This window comes from Cygnus olor, chromosome 19 (genome assembly GCF_009769625.2).
Source record: "Cygnus olor isolate bCygOlo1 chromosome 19, bCygOlo1.pri.v2, whole genome shotgun sequence".
NCBI lineage: Eukaryota > Metazoa > Chordata > Aves > Anseriformes > Anatidae > Cygnus > Cygnus olor.
The window spans coordinates 9,545,618-9,564,515 of record NC_049187.1 but is presented as its reverse complement, the minus strand read 5'-3'; the positions used below and the strand labels follow the sequence as shown (position 1 = coordinate 9,564,515).

The 18,898-nt window shown below is 36.5% G+C and overlaps 1 protein-coding gene across 1 annotated transcript in view; it reads left to right on the top strand.

The window, feature by feature from the left end:
- The window catches only part of C5 (complement C5), a 32,747-nt gene extending 24,146 nt beyond the window's left edge, over window positions 1-8,601 (top strand). The window contains exons 35-43 of the mRNA XM_040531214.1: window positions 186-260; window positions 359-464; window positions 661-747; window positions 1,116-1,205; window positions 2,301-2,384; window positions 2,909-3,047; window positions 3,318-5,287; window positions 7,152-7,278; window positions 8,274-8,601. Of these exons, the coding sequence (XP_040387148.1) occupies window positions 186-260; window positions 359-464; window positions 661-747; window positions 1,116-1,205; window positions 2,301-2,384; window positions 2,909-3,047; window positions 3,318-3,447 (711 nt within the window). The 3' untranslated portion in view covers window positions 3,448-5,287; window positions 7,152-7,278; window positions 8,274-8,601. The remainder of the gene's footprint in view (window positions 1-185; window positions 261-358; window positions 465-660; window positions 748-1,115; window positions 1,206-2,300; window positions 2,385-2,908; window positions 3,048-3,317; window positions 5,288-7,151; window positions 7,279-8,273) is intronic.
- The last annotated feature ends 10,297 nt before the right edge of the window (window positions 8,602-18,898 follow it).

Here is an 18,898-nt window from a genome sequence, read left to right as displayed (position 1 = left end):
ATTAAAATAAAAAGGATAATTTCCTTAAAAAAATAAAAATAGTTTAAACATTATAAGAGGCAACACTGAAATAAGTTTTTTTAATCTCAAAATTATGTAAAAGCTAGTGATAAGTAAACCTTCATGATCATCCAAAAATCTTTAACTGTTGCATAATTTTTTTTCTCTGTTTTTCTTCCCTACAGCTTGCAAGTGGAGTGGATCAACTGATAGCTGATTATGAGATAATAGATGGGCATGTTGTTATTCAGATAGACTCTGTATGTTACCCCTTCCATAACTTTAAGAACAACTTTAACTCTTTGGAATCACTGTGTTTGCTTTATAGAACTCCTTAATTCATGTGTCTTTCCAATAGGTTCCAGCTGATAGTTTCCTCTGTGTTGGGTTCCGAATAAGTGAGCTTTTCCATGTTGGAATACGAAATCCTGCTACATTCACTGTATATGAGTATCATGCACCAGGTATGTATTCCATGTCTTCAAATTCATGTTTGTTCTTTTCAGCTGTTTATTCCTTCTTGAAGACTACATTTTTCCTTCTTCAACAGCTTTCTAATCCTTATTACTTTAAGCTCAGGTAACTTCTGACTCACAAAGTTTCAGTGCTGACTTCTTGAATTTTCTATATTTATTTATTACAACTTTTTGGATCTTCTAGATAAAAGATGCACTATATTTTATAACCCATATGGAGATGAAAAACTTGTGAGGTTGTGTGAAGGAAATGAATGCAAATGCATGGAAGGTAAAGCTTTTTTTAAGATGTTTTGCCATTTCATTTGGTGGGAAAATGCAGTTTAATGCTTTGGACAAAAACATATTAAAGCACAAGGAAAAATCCTTGTAAGAACACAGCTGTTGTCCTCTAAAATTTTACATTAAAAAATAATTAAATGTGTGCACTATAATCATGGTTGTCTGACTGCATTAAGTTCAGGCAATTAAGGATACTTTTTCTTTTTTCAACATTCATTATTCCACCATGCACTCCCATAATTACACTGTTTCTCAGTAACAGCAGATTATTCGAGCAGGTAGAGGTCCATCATGTTTTATGTGAAGACATGCAATGACATTGTCTTAATGCTGTTTTTTTTTCTTCTCTCAATGTAGCTGAGTGTAGTAGAGTACAAGAAAGACTGAATCAGTCAATAACTGCTGATACCAGGAGAGAAGCTGCATGCCAGAATGATATTGCATATGGTAGTATTTGAATTGTCATTACCTCTTTCTCATGCTCTTACTCAAACAGTCACTTCTTTACTATTGCTGCAGAACATTTTGTTCCAATTAGATCTTTAATGATCAAAATTCAGCAGGCATACACTGTATGAAGATAACATGTTGGAGCGGAGAAGAATAAGTTCTGCCCATACCCTTTGCTGAACAAAACTCATGTAACAAGGGTTATTGCCCCAGTAACCCTGGTCTGATGAGTTCTGCTGTTTTTTCTCATGGTGCCATTCTAACATGATCATGTAGATTGATGGGCCAAGTCCAGCTGCATGACATTAAAAAAGACTAAGTGCTGGATTCCTGCTCTTGGAGCATAACAACCTGGTGCAGTGGCATAGGTTTGGGGAAGAGTGACTGGAAAGTTGCCCAGCAAAAAGGACCCGGGGGTGCTGGTCAACAGCCAACTGAATGTAAGCCAGCAGTAATAGTGTGGCCAGCAGGACTAGGGAAGCAATTGTCCCCTTTTGTGTGGCACTCGTGAGACTGCGCCTTGAATATTGTGTTCAGTTTTGGGCCCCTCACTAGGAGAAGGATATTGAATTGCTCAAACTTGTGCAGAGAAGAGCAACGAGGCTGTTGCAGCAAGGAGGATGTCGGTTTCTTTTCTCGGGTAACAAGTGATAGTACACGAGGAAGCAGTCTCCTGTTGCACCAGGGGAGGTTTAGATTGGATATTAGGAAGAATTTATTCACAGAGAGGGTGGTCAAGCATTGGAATGGACTGCCCATGGAAGTGGTGGAGTCCCCTTCCCTGGAGGTATTGAAGAGACATGGATGTGGCACTAAGGTTTAGTGATGGAACTTGGTAGGTCAGGTTGATGGTTGGAGTTGAAGATCTTGAAAGTCTTTTCCCATCTATATAATTCTATGATTCTGTGTGGCTTTGGGGTCAGGGGAAGTTGCAGGCCATCAGATGAGAACCATACAGTGTATAGCTGTAGCCGTGATTTTCGCAGAAGTTAAGGGATGTTATATTCTCTACCTGAGCATCTGTAAGACATTTAGAATATATTGCAGGAAAAAAAAGGAATAACGAAAACTTTGTTTTGTGTTGTTTTGCAGTTTATAAAGTGAACATCTTGTCTCGTCGTGAAGAAGGTTATTTCGTAAAGTATTCTGCAGCTATTCTAGATCTCTATAAAAGAGGTGTGTGTCCTATTTTTAATCCATTTAACTATTTCACTTAGAGCAAGAGCTGTCTTGTTGAGACCAATGAAGCAGCTGACAAAAATCAAGAGTCAAATCTAGTCATTTCGTGAAAGTAGAAAACCGTAGTCTCAAATACAGCCTTTGAGCATTCTTTTATGAAAGAAATTTTTTAAGAAAGGCACTGTATAATGTTTTTAAACAGCTTTTCTCTATTATAGCTGTTGTTAACAAACCTGAACTTTAATCAGTTAAACATCTCTTGTATGACAAAACAAGTTGAACATATTCCATAATCAATTAATATAGTTGTGAGTTGTTTAGGTATATTTAACATTCCATTTAATTTTAAAAATCTGCAGGGAACATGTTTTATATTATCAAATTTTCTTGCTTTATAAGAAGTGTCAAATGGCTCACTTGACTATACTGTACTGTAGAACAAGTTAATGTTTTCTATTTCATACACGTGTGACTGAAAATTCTTTTTGTGAAATTTTCTAATTCTTGACATTCTATTTCAGGGCATGCTTTTGCTGAAAAAAATAATGAAATTACCTTTGTTAAAAAGAAGACCTGTACTGATGTTGAACTGAGCCCAGGAGAGCAGTATTTGATCATGGGCAAAGAAGCCTTAAAGATAAGCATTGGTTATAGTTTCAGGTAGGTAATTTAACATCAGAATATGCTAAGATATAATCTTAAAGTGTGCTGTCAAGTGGCGAGTGTTTGTATGTAATAATTCTCATGTAATACGTAATTTATTTTTTAAGTATCAGTTTGACCAATGGTTACCCAATGTGTTTTCAGATGTGAATTTAAAACAGGATTATGAACACAAAACAATCTATTCCATACTGTAATTCTTTTCTTGTTAGGCAATTCCCTCCCCAAATCTTAGGAGCAAATGTGCTTTTTCTGTTGTCTTTTTAGATTCCAGTACCCTTTGGACTCCAGCACTTGGATTGAGTGGTGGCCTTCAAACACAGCATGTACATTTTGTCAGGAGTTTTTAAACAGAATGGAAGATTTTGTTGAAGATCTCATCATCAGTGGCTGTTGATTTACGTGGATAATTTTTTAATTAAAAATACAGATCAAACCTCATTTAAAAAAAAATCCTCAGCTGTTCAGTAATTATTTTCAGAACTTAACATTCGTGACTAGTTCATCTTGGAGAACACTCTTAGCGTGTAGTTCATAGCGACTTTCTTATAACCTGGTAATTTTCAAAGTATGTCTTTTAAGCTTGGATTGGAGAATAATGCAAAATACTGCAAAGACATTTGAAGTGAGATGAATTGAAATGGAATGACTGCAAATATGGAAAATACTGTCTTTTGCCAGAATAACCATCAGAAGCATTGAAATCCAATGTCTTACTAAAACATAACCCTTCCTTCAGCAAAAAAAAATAATAATAATAAAAAAGAATTGTTTTATCAAATAATTTTGTTCCAACTTTAATTGGAAAAAAAAAAGACATACATAACCTAGCACAATTGTATCCAAGTAGTTAGGACAAAAGCCTTGCTGCGCCCCAGTTACTTTATAGTACGTATTTTAAATGTTCATTTTCCAACCACAGTAAAGTACTGTAGTGTAAGAATGGTGGAAGACAAATCCTAAAGCTATTTATATTACGCTAAGAGTGTAAAGCCAGATACTGCTGACCCTTTTTTGCTTCTTTAGTTTCCTCATCCTCATTTTATTGTACCTTAGACCCCTTAGACCTGCAGATGACAGATTCTTGCTTTTTTTTTTTTTTTTTTTTACCTAAGCTGGTGTCCAGGTGTTTACATTAACATTTTTCATTCAACTTGTGGTTGGAGTAACAGATTTTTAAACTAAATGATCCTGAAGATTTACTAAGTAAAGAAATGACAGTTTCTTCATGTTTGAAATGCGAAAATTTATTTTAACAGTGCATTGAAATACTGCAGTGCAACTCAAACAACTCCCACTCCCTGCAATGGAAAGAAAACATACTGGAAACATGCAGTTCATATTCAGTTACAGGCAACTCTTCACTTTTTATAACTAAACAAACTGAAAAATCTTCACCATACCTGGCAGCATTTCATTTTTGAAGTGATACTTACATTCATCGAAGATTCTGTCATTTGTAAAGCATTTTGGCATGTAAAATTCTCTGAATAAGCAAAACGTTTAATTAGAAGCTTTTTAAAATCCCATTTGTATATGAAAGGGTGAACTTCCAAGTTTGTTGAATCTGCACAGCAGTTATGATTAATTTGTGAAGTGTCAGTGGTATATTCAGAGGAATTAATAGTTTTCTAAGGAATTTTTTTGAGAAGAGCTGTTGGAATGATTTGAACACGCCATGACAGTTTGATGAGAAAAAAACATTTTTCTGAAGTGCTATGGAGGTGTGCTGCAAGAGCAAACAAACTTTTTTTATAAAACCCTTAATATTTCTGAGTAATAAGCTCACAAAGTACCTTTAAAATAATGCAAACATTGTTAGTCTCATGATTATAAGAAGGCAGTGTTAAATCAAGGCGAAAAAGAAAATAGTCATGTTACTACAATGAAAAACCAAGCATGTGATACAGGGGAACCCCACTCTGAGAGAGATCAAATCTAGTGTTTCCCCTTGCTGATGGTGTGCTAAGAATTTCAGTCGTTAACCAATTTGGTAAGTCCTCTTTCAAGATGTTGTTTGTCATATCGTATATAATGTACTTCAACCAAGTTTGAATACTTTTGATGTTTTTGTATTGTTTTTTTTTTGTTGTTGTTTGTTTTTTTTTGTTTTCCTGATAGCATTGGTATGTTATTGATCTGTGTAGAGAAAATAGATTATTTTAAAAATTGTAGTATGTTTCTCACAGGTTCTATTTTAGGAAGACCACATTTTGGGTATAAACCCTGCAGTCTTGGTAAGAATTGTTTGAGCAATTATGATAATAAGTCACAATACTATAACTTATATTACAATAATATTTTAAACTCACATGGAATTATACTTTCGTAGTATTCTTAATGGAACAGACTGCCCAGCTATGACCATGGCATTGAATCATGCATAAAAGCTTATTTTCCAGATAGATAGTGCAGTTTGTACTAAATTTTTTCACCATGCTTCTTTATTTTTGAAAATATTTTGCCAGAAGAAATTGCTCCCCTTTTTAACTTAGGCATCAGTATATCTTATACAAAGGAGTATGCACATCTTTTGAAATGTTCCCAGGTTGCAACACACAGTAACAGTAGAGGGAGCGCAAGAACACAGTTTTTATATAGGTCCTATAAACATTAGTATGTTACCCCCTCATGCCCTAAAAAGAACTTCTGAAAGACATTTTTCAAATGTTCAACTACTGGAAATGCCTAGTGAATGAAAAAAAGAAGTACTTCACTGTATAGTGCCACAATGTTGATTTCCTGACTGCTGGCAAAAAAAAAATACATCTCAACCGAAACCCTTAGTCAATGAAGTTCACCTGCAGGACAGGAGCCACCCCAAAATCTCTCTGATTCTTGGCCAAATTTGAGATTTGACAGAGATGGTATTGTATTCAGGACTGTGTGATAAAGAGGGTGTCAAGTCTCCTCTGATCAGCTCAGAGTTGTGAGCATGAGTGGCTGCAAGCAGCAATACAGCCTGTTGGTCAGGATGCTGCACTCATTTTAAGGATAGCAAAATTACTCCCCATGGAGAAATGTAGTATGTGAGAACTCAGAACAGGAAATGTACTTCAGTGCTGCTTCCTGCCTTTTAGAGAGATAATCTAGTCTAAATGCAGTTTAAAACCACAGAAATAAGGAAATTCAGAATCCAGCCTGACAAAGTCCTCCTTTCCCCGGATTAACCTGGGCATTGTCTAGCAAGTGCATGTACATGGTAGCATGTACTGAGTGAACTTAAGCTACAAATTAAAACATTTGTATCAAACAGGAGATTTCTTCATATTAGAATTTCCTAGATTCTGTGATTTTAGCATATACACTTTATGATATTTCAACGGACTAGGCTACACAGCAGTTTAATTTTATGTGGTCAGCTCAATTCAGAAGGTTCTTACCACTGGGTATATTGTGCTGATAATGGCATTGTGAATTTCTCAAAATTGTTAGCCTTCCACTAAAAGAAATTGATGTAGAAGTACAAGTAGGGATGCCTAATATAATTCTTTTGCATGAAGAAATCTTGCAATGCTAAGAAATATTGGAAGCAAAATATGTGTGGTAGCAGACCAGGGAAGCAGCATGTAAACTAATATAACCTGTATGAAGTAGATATGAGGAACAAAAATTAGGGAAATGAAAAATAATAAAACAAAAAGCCATAAAAGGGCAGCCTGTTTCTAAACCAGTAAGAGTTCAGCATATCAGTCTTTGCTTGTGATGCTTTCATTTTACTCTTACCCTCCATCAGCCTGTCTCTTCAGTCATGAAATCTCTAATTCTCCTGTAAACCTGGAGCACTGGAGGAGGATTTACATGAACAAGATTCTGAGGCAGCTCCCCTGAGGCTGTATTTTTGGGAGAAACCTGGAAAAATGCCTATTAAAGAACACCAGTTATTGTCTATTTTTTCTTTCCTTTTAATTTGGTTCATGTCTTCACAATTTGTATGCTTTTGGAATAAACAAGTTCTAGTTATTTTTCAACCGCCTTCTTGGTTTGGTTAGGTAAACTCTTTAACTGCAGTTCTTAAATTTTTGATCTGCATTTAAGTTTGCTATTAGTACACTGGCAGTTTATTTTAGTGCATTCCCAATGCCTTTTTTTTTTTTTCAGGTTCATCTTAGTATCTGCGGTTTAAATAAAAGTATGACAGTGAACAACAGTGGTGGCTTTAGTCTAAAGTTTTCTGGTTATCTTCATAAGAGAACATGCTACAATGCCTCTGTATTTGGAAGATCTGGTGCGTAAGTGCCTATGGATTAGTGCATAAGCCATGTGTAGCTCATGCTTCTGAGGAAACTCTGTGAAAGGATAGGAATAATGCTTCTTCTAATGTATACATTTGTCCTCTGTGCAAAATGTTTCTGCAGAATCCAGCACAGGTACCATGTGGGCACAGTTACTGTCTGTCCTGTGTCATCTTGTTTTTAAGGTAATTCTGTATTCAGAAGGTACTCATCAGTCACTGCAAACAAACCCGTACTGTCCTTAGATGGGATGTTTACACAATATTTGCAAAACTCGCACTGTTCAAGCGGCTCTATCCTTGCAGCTTGTGGCTATTGCACATTGCAGTGGTCGCCTTATTATCTGTCCCAGCGGACAAGTCAGAGGTTGCATATGTGTGGAGAGTGTCTTGCTCTTCTGCTATGGATCTTTGTCTGCTGTTATAAAATTATGTTTGTATGACTTTGCAAATAAAAGCAGACAGTTCATCTACTGTCTGTGGGAAAAAAAAAAAAAAAGTTTTATTCCTTAGGTTTTCCTTTTTTACACTTTTCTCTGGAATACCTCTTTGTGGATGTTCCATTGTCTTTTCTTGATGGTAACTAGTGCTATATTTATGCTCTGTGTTCTTGTCCAAAAAATAAAATAAAATAAAAAAGTTCCCAAATAATATTTGTGCCATTCATTTGTATTTTAAAACATAGTAGACTGAATCAATGTCTACTGTAACATAGGTAGATTGGTAGATTCACAACAAATGTTACTCTGGCACTTGATGACTGAATTGGACAGTTAAAAAGCTTGCCTTGCCTCCAGGAAAGTGGCAGATAAAGGGCCAAATTACATTACATTCTCACAGCTGCTGGCACAAATCAGCTTAATTCCCAGTAAAACTGAGAAAATAATTTGATACAAAGTACAGTTGCACATATTTGTATTTTTATTGACTAGTTGCCCAAAAGCAGCACAGCCAAGAACTTCAAAATCACAGTTTTTCCTCTCTCTTAGGAATATCCTCAGTCCAGAGTGATTAATATGTGGAAAGAAGAAGGTCACAGATGATGCAATTTTTAATTTTGGCTCTGTGAGTGCTTTTTTTAATCTTCTAAACTTTTCTAAGAAGCATAAGATAACACTCTATCCAATAATATCTGGATATAAACTCAAACTGCAGAGTGAAGTACACTTCATTGCTCAGTGAGGTTGTCTAGGCAGTCCAGCTGTAAGCATTTCTAATTCTGAACTTTACATAAAAGCTTTACACGACAAGGAGCTTGTCTCAGTTTCAGATGTGACTTCTGAAATTTCAGTTCTGTTGATTATTTTAGTGAGACAGACCCCAAAGAGTTTGTATTGCTCCTGAAGATCTAGCAAATTAATTTTAAAATACTGTATAAAAATGCTACACTTATTTTTTTAAACCGACTGAATTGGTTGATTGTTAAAATATTTTAAACTTGTATTTTATGTGTGTGTATATTTAGACACATTTAACCATGTGCAGTATGGAGGTTTGTGTACATATGTACATACTGATGTTGAAAAATTTACCTGTCTCATGTGGCATTGCATGACTTTCATACGAAAACCATGAAAAACATGGGGAAAAGGAACATCTATGTCTTCATCTATTTGACACAGGCAAATTCCATTGGATCTAGTCAGTAAGACAGGAGAAAATGGAAGTAGCATGGGATTGATTTTGGTATCTACTGCCATGCTAATCTTAGTGATTTTTAGTCAGAGAGCCCTGAGGTACACAGCAACTCACAGGATTAATCTCAGAAAAAAAATAGAAATTCCTGGAAAAATCACTGCTTAGATGACTCATCTGTATTATGAAATGGAAATTATTTCAGAACACATTCTGTACTTACTGGGGATTCTGGACATCAGAAAGGCCCTTTTATATCTGAATTGTACACAGTGTTTTTCTATTCCTTGGTTGTTTACATACATGGTGTGCAAGTCTCCAAATGTTCCAGGCTTTGAGTCATAGGCTAATAGCTTTAGTGGTTCCAGAGAAACATGTGTTTGACTACTATACTTTTGTATTCTATCCCGAGCCCAGCATCCATATGTGGGCTTATTGATCTGCCTCCATATTAATGCACTTGTCCAGAGAGCTATGTACTCCAGTCCAAATTTATTCTCACTTCTCCTAGAACAGAGATCACTGGCCTTGAGTCTGTCAATTCTGGCAAGATGCCAAGGGCCATGTGTAAACAGGCTTTTTCTAAAATTCTTTTATTGGCATAATAGTACGTTACAGTCAAAGTAGTCTCCAGAATGAACTTCAGAGTTGCTTCTAGTGATGTGCACAGATAATCTCTAAAAGTAAGGCCCATTGAAGTCAATGAAATGAGTTTGGTCATTATACTTTTGTTCCTTTTTAATACATTTCCCAGATCAGTCTCTGAAATAAGAAAATTCACCAGATGGCATTCTAACGTGATTCTCCTTGAGTACTCTTGGCAGGTATGTAAGACCCGAATTAGGTGAATTCCAGAGATAACAACTCTAAGGGTTATTACTAAGCAAGCCTTTTAGTTCTTTACTTAAGTATTTTTCCGTAATTTTCCATTTCTATTTAATTGATTTTTTTAGATAGATGAGTGTCACAAAATGATTTCCCTCTTCATAGCAACCAGAAATTTGTCTAATTGATCCAAGCTAATAAATGATTGAACAGACCAAATTCCACCCTATTATGCACAGTGACACATGAAACATTCACTTTTTTGGTCTGGTCATGAAAGCTGCTGTGCTGCATCTAACTACTGTGACTAATTTAGGAAGAGAGCCAAATGGTGCCATTCTCTGGCTGTTGCTTTACTAGCAGTGCAGAAATGATCTGTGAATACAACTTTCTGGGTATATCAGAAGGCCTAAGTAGCCTGAGCCAGATCAGGGCTCTGTCAAAACTCTTTTGAGTTAAGAATACCCTACAGTTTTAGGAGAGGAATGCTAAGTCCCTGTATAAAACTCTCACTTTTTATATTTAAGTGATTGTCATCATTCTTTCTTGGCTGACTTTAAACCATATCATGTTAAATACCAGGTGAAAAAGAAAATTGCTTATGTGAGCCAGTGGGATGCAAGTCCAAGTTTTCACATCATTTTTATTTTGTTATGACAGTACACACAATCTGAAATCATCTGGAAGAGGAGAAATATTCACTACATCATGCTGAGGTGTTTCCTCAGTGTATTTGGGCAATGTAAAGCCAGGATATTGCACTGAAATTAATTTATCTCTCTTTATAGCAATATAAGTGTTCAATAGAGGCACAGCCTCTTTTCTGAGTCTGTAGGTGGGATCCTGCACTGGATGGAGAAATAAAAAACCCTAGGATATACTCCTTAGTAAGACTTCAAGTTCAAAAATCTCTTTCCATAAGTAATCTCAAACTTTCCACAAACAACCCTGTCAGTAGATTCATTTATAGTATGGGTGTAGAAATGAACGGAAGAGCTGAGTGAACACATACTAGGGAAATCCATTTTTTCATTTGAGTGAATATTATTTTGTAATATAAAAAAAATCATTCTTTTTCTGAGGGCTGCCAACTTGGTGTTCATCCACTGCGAGTTCTCATTTGACCCTACCTACAGAGCCTTATTTACAGTCTATGTAAATGCTAATGTTTATGCATGTCTTCTAGCAAAATGTGTTCTTAATCTCCCGCTGAATTCGTACATGAGAACACACTGAAATTTGGCATGGCCATCAGTTATTTTCCAGTAAAAAACCACCTTATAGGAGCTACATATGCTTTCAATTTTTAAGATATTTAATAATGTTTTCACCTCTAATTAGGAGAAATATCTGGGTTTGGCTCTTTCATTCTCCTGGGAACCAAGAGTTTGGTTTTGCCAATTGCTGGGTCATTACAAAATTCCATTCCTTGTGTTAAATTTTGCTTTTCAAATTCTGAATGAACTTGGAATTTGGATACGTGTTTAAGCAGCAACTGATTTCCTGGAAAACACTGTACTGAATTAAACCCCACAGCTTTCATGAAAAGAACATTCAAGTTTAGAAAACAATAGCAGAGAAATCTTGATTAAAGATTTCTGTATTCAGCCCTTTCTTTTCTATCCCTGGAAGTATCTGTTACACACAGGTGGTTATTCATAAAATAGTTATATTTACCTGTGCTCATAGCTAGAAGCCATGAAATGCAGATTATCCCTCAGGTGCTGTGGTTCAGACTATGCTTCCTTTATTTGCTACTTGACAACTAAGCTGTCAATTTCTGTCTTAAGGAAAGCAAACAAAAAGTTATATTTGATGCACTTTGAGAACAGCTGAGATATTAGACGACAAAAATTGGGGTTTACAATGGAAAATCAGTTTTCTGTTAATGACAGCAGCTCCGCTGGCGCCGGTAAAAAGTTCTCCAAAAGAAACAGAGAGAGGCTTAGAGTTTGGATGTAGTACACTGTAAGCTGGTTTCAAGGAGCCCTGTCATGGACTTGTATTGTCTAATTTGGCTTTACAAGAGTAACCTCAACAGTGCATTCTTTCCACTGGCTATTACATGTTCTCTGCAATTTATACTGTGAGGCTATAGAGCACATCCTTGGCTAATGCAAATCAGTGTTACAATTATTTTGGAGAAGCTATACTTTTTATACTTGATATCTAGTCCTGTAGATGTAGTATTTCTTTTATTGATTCACAAAAAAAAAAAAGAAAATCAAAGAGAAAATATTTTATAAACATCTCACCCCAACAAACATAGAGATTCACATTTCTCTATGCCAGTTTATACCTGCTGAAATGTGATTTACAATGTATAGACATAAATGTTAGTTCTGCTGACAGACTGGGCATAAACTGCAGCTGTAACTGAAGAGTTGCACTTACTACGTGCCTGCATTGTCTGTCTCTGCCAGAGTCTGATTAGCCAGTTTTCCTTCATTATTTATAAAAAGCAATTTTCACTGCCCAAATCATAAAATTTTCCACAAAAGCTTACTGCTGCAAGGTCCTAGAAAGTATTCAGACAGAGGCTCTGAGAGCTAGGTAGCAATAGGTATTAGTTTCCACCATTCCTGTAATTCCCAAAGTTTGGAGTCACCAATCTTTGCTATATTGAAAGGTATTTTGTTTCTAGCTCCAGTTAGTTTTGTTATATTAGAACAGTACATACCGAGTAATTGTTTTAAGTAGCATTTGTAGTTTCTTTCAGTGCAAATGTGGGTTGACCTCCAGATAAATACTTATGAAAGGGAACTGAAAGTCAGGAGGTCCATTTTGGTCCTGAATTTCACTAAACTTTCACCAAACATGCATCATGCCATGTTCAGCAACAGTTTTGGAGTACCATCTGGGGTACTCTAGAATTTAGACTCTCTGAAGAATTGACTCCATGGACCCACTTTTCAGAGGTGTTGAACATCTACAGTTCTACTTCAGTTTAGGGTACAAATTCTCAGCACTCGTGAATATCAAAAGTTGTGCATGCCTTTAACTGAGCACCCGAGCCTGTACACCGAGTACAAGAAGTTATTTTGAAGCCTGTGGACTTTTAGCTTTCTTATGTGTCTCTTTTTTCCATGTTACATGGAAATATACCTTGGCAGAAGTACCATTTGTTAATATTTGCAAAGTGCTTTGGGATCTTTTGGTGGAAGTCAGCGAGTGAAAGTGCTGCTCTTGCCCACAGCAGGGGCAGGAGGGGCAGGGAAGGACGTACTGACTGCTGCCACCTCGGGATGGCTTGTTTTGAGCGGCCCAGGGTGCTCTCTTGTAAAGGCATTTACTCCCATTGACAAGAGAAATCTGGAGATATATTTGTGGCAGAGATTTCAGCTCCTGGGATGAACCTCTTTGGGTACATAGTGACTGAAAAGGCAGTGCATGTTTTCCTCTGCACCAAGTACACACACGCAGACAGAGATGTATGCTCAATGTTTTTAATATTTTCAATATTTCAAACTTCAATGTCCGTGAACCTCACCGAGCTTGTGGTTATGTAAAACTGTTCAACCCAGGCTGAAGGGGGAATCTTCGTTATGTCCCTAGTGTCATTTGTGGCTTCCTATCAAATCTAATAACTTCACCATTTCACAGTGTCTGTATGGCACTGAAGAAGCCTGGCAGGATCAGCTAAGCTTCTGTTTTGGTCAGGAATCTGAAAAATGAGCTAGGATCAAAAAATTCCCATGGAAACTTGAGGGGTCAAATTAATCTGTGATGCAATTTAAAAGAATAAAATGGATTAATACCAGAAACTGGGGAAGGTTCCTAAACTCACATGAATTTAAAGCAAGTTTTTAGAAACCCATGCTACTGTGCATCACCTCACTGTGTCTGTTGGCCATTTGCCCTGGGTAAGCAGTGGCCCTGCTGATTTTGGTGCCCAGTTCTGAACAGAACTGCTCTGGAGCGAGGCAGAGGGCAGTCCAGCTCAGGGCCCTGCCGGACAGGCCTGGGCTATGAAGCAAAAAAAACCAACAAATCATGGTAAGGGAAAACTTTAGATGTGATTTTAGATAACCATATTTAAAAATGCTGAATTTTTGTCCTGTATGTATCTTGTCACAAAGAAAATTCAACTTTAGTTTGTGAAAATTTTCACAATTCTGAACCATTGCACTATGAAACCAATCTGCAATTTCTTCCAGGATGACCCACTGTTACTGAACACGAACAGATGGGCGCATTCATTTCCTAATCACTTTGTGCCCCATTCACTTGCTGTGGGGTTTCAACATTCAATTTGTGATGCATGTATTTGACAGAGAGTTTCAAGGTTTGTTTTCTTGGCTGAATTCCAAGGACGCTGCTGGGAACTTGTATGTGATGATGTGATTTTGGAGTCCCATCTCTGGCAAAGCTGCCAAGATACTTGGCCTCATGAGAGGACTCTTTCTATTCCAGAATTTAAGTGCTAAGCCTGCTTGCCTCTGTCTGTTCAGAATATAGACCTGTCTTTCCCTTTGCCGGCTTTCTCCCACTTCCAACTTTACTCTTTCATTCAGGTGTCTCTTGTGTTTACAATATAATTTTATTTCTCCTTTAGATTTCTCTGTAAAGACATCTTGTTTTGTGAACACTCGGGAGTTTTCTTTCTGCAGCAGTGTTTTGATGGGAGTTTTGGTTCTCTGTAGAATACCATTTTCCTCCTGCGAAACCTTGGATAAAGCTTGGAAATTCTGTGTTCCCCAGGTTTCTTGCCTATAAAGTACAGGCACAAATAGACATTGTAAGTGGTGGTATAGAAATTATTCAGGTTTATGAACCATGCTGAAAAGTGCTATTGCAAAGATAAGCCTCGTGCTGTTAGTCACTTTCCAACAGCAAAGTTAATTATGGTCTCAGTGGAAAAGAAATGCAAATTAGTGGATAGTAAGTCTCATTCTGCTTCTATCACGTGTATAAAGATCATCTTCTAAACATCTTTTAGGATTAAGGTGCTCTTATTAACAAAATGAGTAACTTCTGGCAGGGTTACGGAAGATTTACCAGTCTTCACTATTCCCTCTATTCCTCTCATTAATGAAAATTAATGAAGACATTATTAAAGAAAAGAAATCTCTTCTTTAATAAGAAAGAAAAAAAAACTTTTTTCTTTTTCCACTAATTAGTCCCACTCAAATATACCAAGTTTTCTGATAATTATATAGTTTCTGTAACACACTGTACAAGTGAACTGAGCTATCAATAGAGTATCCACATTTTGCCAGCTGCTTTATAGTCAAAAGATGTTGAATCTTAGCTTGTTTTTTCATGTTACATCCAGAGCATTGGAAGGGTGTTTTGGCAGGCTTCCCGCTGGGCACAGCTCCCATTCCCAGAGTTCTCTCCAAAGCAGTAAGAATGGAAATAAGCAGCTAAGAATTTTCCAGTTTAGATCAGACTCTGTGTATGTTAAGAGAAACAGAAGCAAAACCACAAGTACCAGCATAAGCTCTTGATGTAGACAGGCTGCAACAGAAAGCAGAGCTTAACCTAGTGAAACTGTCATAAACTGTTCCATGTCAGCTTTACACATCTATACCCAGTGTCTGTCCCGCTGCATAAACATAGTGACTGAGACAGGTATACCACCAAGAAGCTTCATAACGTAAAAGAGGTCTGCATAATTAGGTTGCCTAATATCAGGCTCAGTAATCTTTTCATGATGTTTTTATGCTGAAGTAGTATTGCTTACAGGAAACTATCAAGGACAAGAAGAGAAACATTTTATTTTTTTTCTACTCTTTTCTGTTCAATGGGATTCCTTGGCTTGTATAATGCCCATTTTTATGGGTGGTTCTTTTTCTTTTTTTTTCTGACAAATGCTGAAGAGTTATTCCAGAACATCTATTGTTTGGAAGAAAAAAAAAAGTACTAGAACTACTAGGAAGCTGATGATAATACTATGCTACAAAGAATATAATCTGGAAAAATTTTGAGGCAGAGTGGGGATAAAGGAAAAAAAATTGATTCCCAATGTCTCTTTGAGGATTACAGTCCAGCTCTTATGGAATTTAATGGGAAACTTTCCATCTCCTGTAATATGAGTTGGACTGGGTCCTCAGGATATCACCATAACAAAGCAGAGCTTAAACTGGTAGTGGGCTCAAGCAGATACAAGAAAAACATTTAAAATCTTTTATTGTAGACAAGATTGAACTGTGGCAAAGCTGTCAAGTTTGCTGAGAATATCAATAAATCAAATTTCATGATTCTTCATGTTTTTATTTGAAAGTCTTGAAGATAAATTGATGAAATTTTACAACTTTGTTGTACTCCTACTGCATGGGTCGGTAAAGTCTGGAAAGAATTAATAGCATAGAAGATAAAGAATGAACTAGTATCAGCGTTATGAACAACAAGGGATCTTGACTTGGAGCACTCAGCTCCAGTTCCTGGAAGTACTGCATCTCATGGGGGCTGGATCTTCTTTTACTAACAAGTTTTCATTCCTGCATTTTACCAGTTTTTCAGGGTTCCTAGAATATATACGCATTTCCAGATCATTTATACTAACTGAAAATTACGTTTTCACTGAGTGAGACATCCCTATCTCCAGCATTTTTTTTTTCTGTCTGAAATGAGATTCTCAGCCCTGAAAATACTGCTTGCACTTCAACTACAGTCCTTAAACACATAGCATCTGAGCCTAAATTCCATTTGTAAACACACTAATAACTGTTTAATTAAAAAGCTCAAGCTCAGGGATGCTTTCAAAAGGAAAATACTCAAATTAAATATATTCCCTCATGAGCTTTTTTTTTCTGGGATGTGTAAGTGATCATTCACCTTAAATAGTAACACAGTGCTCTGCAATGCTAGCATTGGTGGAATGGCTCTACAATGAAGTTAAACTTCAAATTTTGGTCTCTCTCTGAGCCACATCCTGTTTTTGGTTAACTGATCTCATATGGGGGAAATTTACCAGAGGAAATATCTCTAGTTTGGAAAGTACCAAAAACTTATCTTTAGTTTCTTTCTGTAATTCAGCACCTTTTAAGATAGAGGTGTAATACTTTTGAGAACTCTCAAGGCTAAAGTGAAGGAGCAAGCTAACAGCACAGAAAGGAGGCCTTGTAGGTTAGTGGCACATAGTGCCCCTTCATCCCGAAACAGAAACTGTCCCATGGGTGTAACATCAGTCTTTCTGAAATGATTAACTTGCACCTCTGTATTCTGAAAGCTTAAAAATGCCACATCCAGAACTATTTTTAAAACTTCTTGAAAGATTAGCTCACATCCTGGCAGAAACTGTCTGTGCCAGATTAACTTGCCATGACTTTTAGCAGCCCTAATTATAAAGCAATGAAAGTAAATATTTCAAGCCCTACAAACTAAGCCAGAGCACACTTTCCACACAGACTCTTTAGTTAATATGGGGCCTTGATGACTCTGCATTCAGAGCATCTACAAATACATTTACAGCATAGAGAAGTAAAGAGAAGGAAGTGGAAATGAAAAGACATTACATGTGATTCTGAAAGTATTAATAGGGCAAGTCTTCCTACTCACATAAGTGGATCTTGATATTTAAATTGGAAGCCTTAAAAATAACTTTAATAGAACTGACATCATCGTCCTCTTCCACAATCTTATTGCCAAATTTTATTAACATCCTAGCTGTTAAAGAGGCTACATGTGCAGGTACCATGGCGGATACACAAGTAATTGCACACCCACATTGCTAAACGAGCCATTTTCTTGTGCTGTGACAGCATTACTAAACTGCACATGATGCTTTTCATCTGGTGAGATCTAAGCGTTTTACAAAAGGAAACAAATGTTGCTCCCTCTTTGCAGATTGGAAGGTGGAAGCATTCACTTGGCTAGTGGTTTATCCAACCACACTCCAGTGATGTATGGCAATAAGCCAGAAGGATACTCTAAAACAAACTCATGGCAATTGGCTCCATCAGACCTACGTTTTCTTCTCTCTAATGACAATTTCCTTTGCATCATCACATTTAAACCGTTAAAACCTTAAACAATAATAATAATAAAAATGTCACTTTTTTGACAAAGTGAAGGATCAAATTATTTTCTTAGAAAGAGTCTTGCATCCTGATTCCAGTGAGGCTACAGGGTGGAACTGAAAACAGTATTTGGCCCACAAATTATTATTTTTTTTAATAAAACAGAGTGAAAGAAATTGTGAACATAAACATAGGAAACTTCTTAGATAATGCTTCCAAGAATGTGACTTCTATTATTAAAAATGCTAGGCATCAGAAGATGGTCGTTATCTGTCTCCAAGTCCCATGAATGCGCTAGCATACAGCTGTGAAAAGATATTGCCCGTGCAGCAAGTGAGCTGAAGTATGCTCTGTTACAGACAGCAGAGTCTGAAACGATAAAGAAAACTGAGCAGCTATCTGCCTTTCATAGGGAAGCCGTGTACATCTCTTGTATTCTGAGTATATCTTTAATACTTCCTGTTATTTTCAATTAACCACAAAGATGATTGAAAATAAAATTTGCAATCTCATTTTGTACTTTTTTATTTTTTGGTAATATTCTAGGTTTTGTTAGACTCTGTTCTGCAAATAGTGCCAGGCTTGGTGCTTATAGTATCCTCACAGTACCGTATAGTTATAAGATTATTTTTTCCTGTGTACACATACATCGGCCCTATAAAGGATAAAAGTATATATCCTACCCCTAGACCTGGCCATCTTTTTAGAGTTATTTTTTTCTTGGATATATATTTTTTAAAATTAAGTTGCCCTTCTGAAGTCTCAAAAAAAATGTTTTGTTTATTCCTCTGTTGCTTGACATTGTCCTTTTGAGACAAAAATGTAGAAGTTTAATGGAATTCTTTGCTGGGAAATCTTCAATAAACCCAGCATGCACGCAGTAAGGGAACACATGGAAATGAATACATGTTGCTATATCAGCCAGGCAAACAAGCTGAGTCACACACAGCTGTGTGAGCAGAGTTGATGAATATTCTTTTTTTCTTTGTGAAAACACATTAATATTGTTATGAATATGTATTCATAACAATGTGAGGAGAAAAAAAAATCAGGAATTAATTCCAATGTTTCTTCTAGCAATGCAACAAAGCACTACAGCGTATAGTTCACTTACGTGAATGAGGGCTCTCCCTTGTTCCAGAAGATCCCCCCCCTTCCAATCTATTATTTAATACAGCTCTGGTTAATTT